Genomic DNA, 6,000 nt, shown 5'->3' with positions numbered 1-6,000 from the left:
GAGAAGCAGATGGGACGCTCTAGCCGACAGGAAGACAAGCAGACGCCGCGCTCCCCCGACACGCTGGGCAGCATCAGGACCGAGGAGAGGGTCGTCCGCCGCTCCAGCGTGAAAAAAATCGAGAAGATGAAGGAGAAGGTGAGCGGGGCTCATGAATGATTTATGGCCGCTCGACAGGCTTATTGCTAACCGTGGCTGCAGCTTGTCAGAGCAACAAGGCCCTGCACCTCTGATCCCCTTTAATCAATACTGAGGCGTTTCACTTTAACGCCTATTACCCCCATCTGTCCTTCACACATCCTGTCATCACTGTTGCCACCTTTAACAGATTCCTCTACTTGTTTTTTTGGGGGTTTTTTTTACGTTTCTTTGTTTTTCTGTTATTTTTTACAGAGGCAAGCCAAGTACACAGAGAACAGGCTGAAGGCCATCAAGGCCAGAAACGAGTACCTGCTGGCACTGGAGGCCACCAACAGCTGCGTCTTCAAATATTACATCCACGACCTCTCCGACATCATTGATGTGAGCATATAAAACCGCGCTGTTACCCCGCGATACGAACCGATGTCTGTGGACGTTGCCGGCACCGTGTGTGTCCTTTGTCCTTCTCTTGGAGCTTGTGGTTTCCCCTGGGTTCGTCTCTTCACATTAGCTTCATTCCCTCTAATGAAGGCAGCAAAGCGGCCATCCTCTGTCCCTGTGTTTGTTTCCAAAGGCTTCAAACAATGAGTGCTAACAGCTTCTTTATTAGCGTTTGTGCGGCTCACTTTAATGCTTCCTAGCTGAGCCACAGGGCGACGGAGTGCAGATGTGAAACAAACTCATCTGCTAAAGCTTAGAGAGATGATGGCAGTGTACGTTTTACCCGGTGAATTCGTTGAAAGTGGCGTCCAGTTGTTTAATTGTGTGGCATGTATTTGATCCTGTGTTGTCATAAAGGTTTGTGAATCACCCGTTAGAACATGAAGTTGGAAAATTTGGAAAAATATTCCTTTCTTCCCTATCCAGTTATCTAAATGTTGTTATTCTTTCCTTGCTTCCTTACTTACCTCTGTCCTAACTTCCTCATATACTTGCTCTATCTGTCCTCATTTTCATAATGTCATAGTTCCTTCTTCCTTGCTTCCTTGTGTCACTACTTCCTTTCCACCTGGTGTCCCCTCCCCCCTTTCTTCTGTTCTTCCATCCTTGTACACACTATCTTCTGTCTTCCTGTTACTTTTTCTTTCCCTGTGTCCTTCGTTTATTTACACTGTGTACCCTTCCTTGCTTAATTTGTTTCCATCCTTGTGTCCTCACTCCTTTCCTTATATCCTTTCTAGAGATGCACCGATCCAGTTTTTTCCGATCCGATCCGATACCCGGGCTGAGCATATCGGCCGATACCGGTCCAATACTACTGTCGAATGAATGAACCGTATTCCTTGCCATGTGTGTGAAGGCATCAGGCCTGACATAAACGTTTAAAAAAAGAAAAAAAGGTCCCCATGGTGGTTTTGGAGGTGCTTATCTAAGTTTGTGGTGTAGAATTTCCCAACTTTATCACCACCCCTCGCAAATTTTGCCATTATTGCATGTTGAAGTCGGACTTGTTGGCGTATCAAGTTTGAAACGTCTCCAAATAGCAGTCTTGGCTCGGTCCGGCGCTCGCTCCATGTTGCTCCGTGTTTGCTCACCGCTAGCTGCTGTGTGCGAAGACGTAAACCGGCATTACAAACATAGAACTGAAATCACTGGATTGCTTTAACTGTATTGCTGTGTGTGATATTAATAAAAAAGAAATGGCTGATTAGACAACGTCGGAGCTGATATCCGATCCGGGTACCGGACTGGTGTATCTCTAATCCTTCTGTGTGCCCTTCATTGCACCATTTCTCTTCTCTTGTTTCATACCTCTTCCCTGCATCCTCTGCTTTTCCCCTCATTCCCACCATGTGTCCTTCCTTCCACCTGTCTTTGCTTTTTTTTCTCTCCTTTCCTCATTCCTCCCACCGTCGAATTTTTACATGACAAATGTGTCGCAACCTTGACTGGAGAACCTTCTGCCATGCGTCTGATGCGCCTGCGTTGCTCCTCAGTGTGATGATGCGTGAGAGACTGCAGCAGAGGCAGCCATGGAGCCAAATTGGTGCGAGCGTGTCATGTGGATGGCAGCATGCACAGCACAGCGCTCTACTGAGCAATGCTGTTAGCGCTCAGCGGATGCTGGCTTGTTTGTGTGGACGTCCGTGCCAGGGCATGGGGCTGCGTTTGTTTGGTGTTCATCACGCTGCACCTTGCTTTGCAGCCTATATCTGAAAAAAGTCAGGGTAATTTTCATCGCAATTTGTGCCACCTGTGAAAAATTATCAGAGACAACGAAAGGTTGAATTTTACGATTTGAATTTCGTCTCTCCTAACTATATTTACTTGTTGACCTGAAACCGACGAATAACATCTCAGAAGACCACACCATGTTGACTGTAGGCCAGTGTACTCGTAGTTTAATGGGGTTTAATGCGGCAGGCCAACACATAGTAGCTGTTAAGGTAGACAGAGATTTTTTGACATGTTTTACATTTTAAAACTTTAATTAGAGATCGAACAATACAGGTTTTTTTTAAGGCCGATACCGATTATTCTGACATCGGTCTAACCGATACCCAGTATGGGCTGCCGATTTTTTTGGGGCAGATTCGATATTGTTTTTTTTTTTCTTCCTCCATTTACATGATAAAAATGACACAATAATAAATGTTGCACAGGATTAAACACAAAAGTTGTGTTTAATCCAGCTAATATTAACAATCAGCTTCTGACCGCAATTTGAAAGGTAGACAGAAAAACCATGGGTCACGACTCTTACGGCAGCGCTTTGCTCGCACTTAATGAACGTGTCACAGCCAGAAAATAGCTTTTTTTTTTAGTTCAATGGGGAGGAGGAGAAAAAAAGACTGACCACCGCTGCAGTAGATGGACATTATTTCATGTAAAGTTAGATGCTGTATGCGTAGCGATGCATGATACGGCGGTCATGTGTATGCAGGATTCTCCATGTGAACGAACACACACACAGCAGTGGCAGCTCGCCAGCTGGAGATGAGAGCTCTGTCACTTCTCCAGCTTATTATACATCTAATAATCACAGAGGTCTCTGTGATTATTAGATGTATATACAGACACTGCTGTTCCCTCCCGCTCTCAGTGAGACTGAGACAGACTTTCAAAGGCCAGATACACCTAAATTAGACTTAAATTAAAATACATCAAAAGTTGAAGATCTACCCTTGTTGTTGGCACCCTATCTCGCAACATTACCAGCCGCTCTCTACCAAAGAGGAAGAGGCTATGTGTGCTCTTCACGTGATCTCAAGGCATGGCTGCTGACTGCGATAATGGATCTGAGAAACACATGCACGTATCGGCCGATACCGATACAGGAAGAAACGCAAATATCGGCCGGCCGATGTATCGGTCGACATCTACTTGTCCCATCCCTATCCCTGTTGAGGAACCGCATCCCCACAGCATGCTGCTACTCCCACCATGTTTCATCCTGTGGACGGTGCGTCTATAGTGATGCGCAGCATTAGTTTGATTCACATGCTGATCGACTTTTGTCATGAACACTGAACTGTAAATCAGTATGAATAGCTGCTCTGCGTATGGCCAGTGTCAACAATGGGATTCACTGTGTCACGAAGCCGCTGTTGTCTCAGGCTGAATAAATGAATAACTTGAATAAAACAGGAAGCTAAAATCGTCTTTACCTTCACCAGACCTGATTAAAGTAAAACACCTTTGGGAGGAGGGTGCAGAATGTGCAACAACGTGTCAGAGGAGGATGTTTAATGAATGTTTGTTGCATCAAGAATGACTATTCTGAAGACGAAATAAGGCAAAGCTCAGCGTGTCTGTCTATTATGATTATTGATCTATACTGAGATATTAGTGCAGAAATACATATCCTCCCTGTATCTCAGTAGCCGCATAGCAGGATATAATTTTATCTCAACTTTCCTGCTTCACCGTGTCTCTCACCATCTTTTTTTCCCCTCAAAGAGATAACACTGCACTGCAAAAACAGAACTAAAAATAAGTAATTTTTTCTTGAAATTAGTGTATTTGTACTTTATTTGAGCAGGTAAATAAGATCATTTGCCAATGAAATAAGATTTATGCACCTAAAATAGGAATAACTCATCTCCATCAACTTATTTCAAGTGCATTATATCTAATTGTCTTATTTTAGGGGTAGAAATACTCTTTCTATTGGCAGATAATGTTATTTACCTGCTCAAATGAGGGACAAATGCACTAATTTCAAGAAAATTTTACTTATTTTTAGTTCTGTTTTTTTGCAGTGTGCTTCCCACATATCCCTCTAAGTATCTATGTGATTGCCTGTGTGACAGTGCTGCGACCTGGGCTACCATGCCAGCCTGCACCGAGCCCTGAGAACCTACCTGTCCGCCGAGCAGAACGTGGAGACGTCCAAGCATACGGGCCTGGAGACGCTGGAGGGAGCAGCAGAGAGCCTGGAGGCCAACGGAGACAAGCAGAAACTGATGGAGACCTACAACAACGTCTTCTGCCCTCCAGCTCGATTTGATTTTCAGTCCCACATGGGGGACACGGTATGCCGCCTCTTTTTCTTCTTCTTCTATCTTTTTATGTGTGAAAGTGAGAGAATCTCTTTGAAAATGCGGTGGCATGGTTGTGTTTTTTTCTAGATGGGAGTGGTGTGCGCACAACAGCCGCTGGAGGTGGAGCTCCACCAGAGGTGTCAGCAGCTGCAGTCGCGCCTCTCCACTCTTAAGATCGAGAATGACGAGGTCAGGAATTTTTTTTTTTTTTTGCTCTCGCTGACATGTTCCTCCCTTTTTGTCCACAAGTTTAAATTGCATGTTTTTTGTTTCTTTGCTGTTCGTCCTCGCCTGCCCACCAGGTGAAGAAGACCATGGAGGCCACGCTGTCCACCATCCAAGACATGGTGACGGTGGAGGACTACGACGTGTCCGAGTGCTTCCACCACAGCAACAGCATGGAGTCGGTGAAGTCCACGTTCAGCGAGTCGTACCTGAGCAAACCCAGCCTGGCCAAGCGCCGGGCCAATCAGCAGGAGACCGAGCAGTTTTACTTCACGGTTAGTGAAGCGTTTATCCCGGGACTGAGAGACTGGCCTGATCTCAGCCTCGTCCAGCAGTGCTTATTAATTAACCTAAATGCCCCATAAACTGGAGAGAATTATTAAGAGGCACAACATAACTGGAAACTACTGAGAAAAAACTGGGATTTTACAGCTGATGAGAAAAGTTGATTCGCTATCTGATCAGTATTGACTAATTTGAAGATATTTTTCCACTATAGATACACTTTATACATCATTAACATTTAACGACATTGCAAAAAACGGAACTAAAAATAAGTAATATTTTCTTAAAATGAGTGTATATGTCCTTGATTTGAGCAGATAAATAAGATGATCTGTCAATTTTTCCATTTAAAATAGGAAAAACTCATCTCCTTCATCTTATTTCAAGTGCAGGATGTCTAATTATCTTATTTTAGGGATCAGAATACTCATTCCATTGGCAGATAATCTTTTTTACCTGATCAAATCTAGGACAAAAACACAAATTTTACTTATTTTTAGATCCTTTTTTGCAGTGTATCCAGTGGTAAAAGGCCAAACCAGGTTCCTCACAACTGAAAACAACAAGCTTTAAAAATATAAATGGTGCTGGAGCCGACGGAGTAATTTCTTGACTTTTACATCGCAAACAAAAGCAGACTTCTGTTACAACACGACTGTGTCTTTGGATTGTCCACCATGCTTTACACTGGCCATGAGTTGAGTTTTCCACATAGTAATCATTTGTTACAATCCCACCTGCCCCCTCAGCTGTTTTCTGGCAAAAAGTGACTTTTTGGTCAAATCTGGCAACAAAAGCATCAGCAACGGTTTTGCAACCTTCACTTCTGAGAAGCTAAGACAGAGAAGGTTTTTTCTCATCTCAA

General features: G+C 44.0%; 1 protein-coding gene across 1 annotated transcript in view; it reads left to right on the top strand.

Annotated features, from left to right (window-relative positions):
• The window catches only part of srgap2 (SLIT-ROBO Rho GTPase activating protein 2), a gene marked incomplete in the record, with an annotated part of 70,673 nt that overhangs the window by 48,874 nt on the left and 15,799 nt on the right, over positions 1-6,000 (top strand). The window contains 5 exon segments of the mRNA XM_036151882.1: positions 1-138; positions 394-522; positions 4,395-4,616; positions 4,713-4,814; positions 4,928-5,125. Coding sequence (XP_036007775.1) covers positions 1-138; positions 394-522; positions 4,395-4,616; positions 4,713-4,814; positions 4,928-5,125 — 789 coding nt within the window.

This window comes from Fundulus heteroclitus, chromosome 20, assembly GCF_011125445.2.
Source record: "Fundulus heteroclitus isolate FHET01 chromosome 20, MU-UCD_Fhet_4.1, whole genome shotgun sequence".
In the NCBI taxonomy this organism is placed as follows: domain Eukaryota; kingdom Metazoa; phylum Chordata; class Actinopteri; order Cyprinodontiformes; family Fundulidae; genus Fundulus; species Fundulus heteroclitus.
The sequence above is the reverse complement of the archived record's forward strand: the minus strand, read 5'-3'. Positions and strand labels throughout refer to the sequence as shown.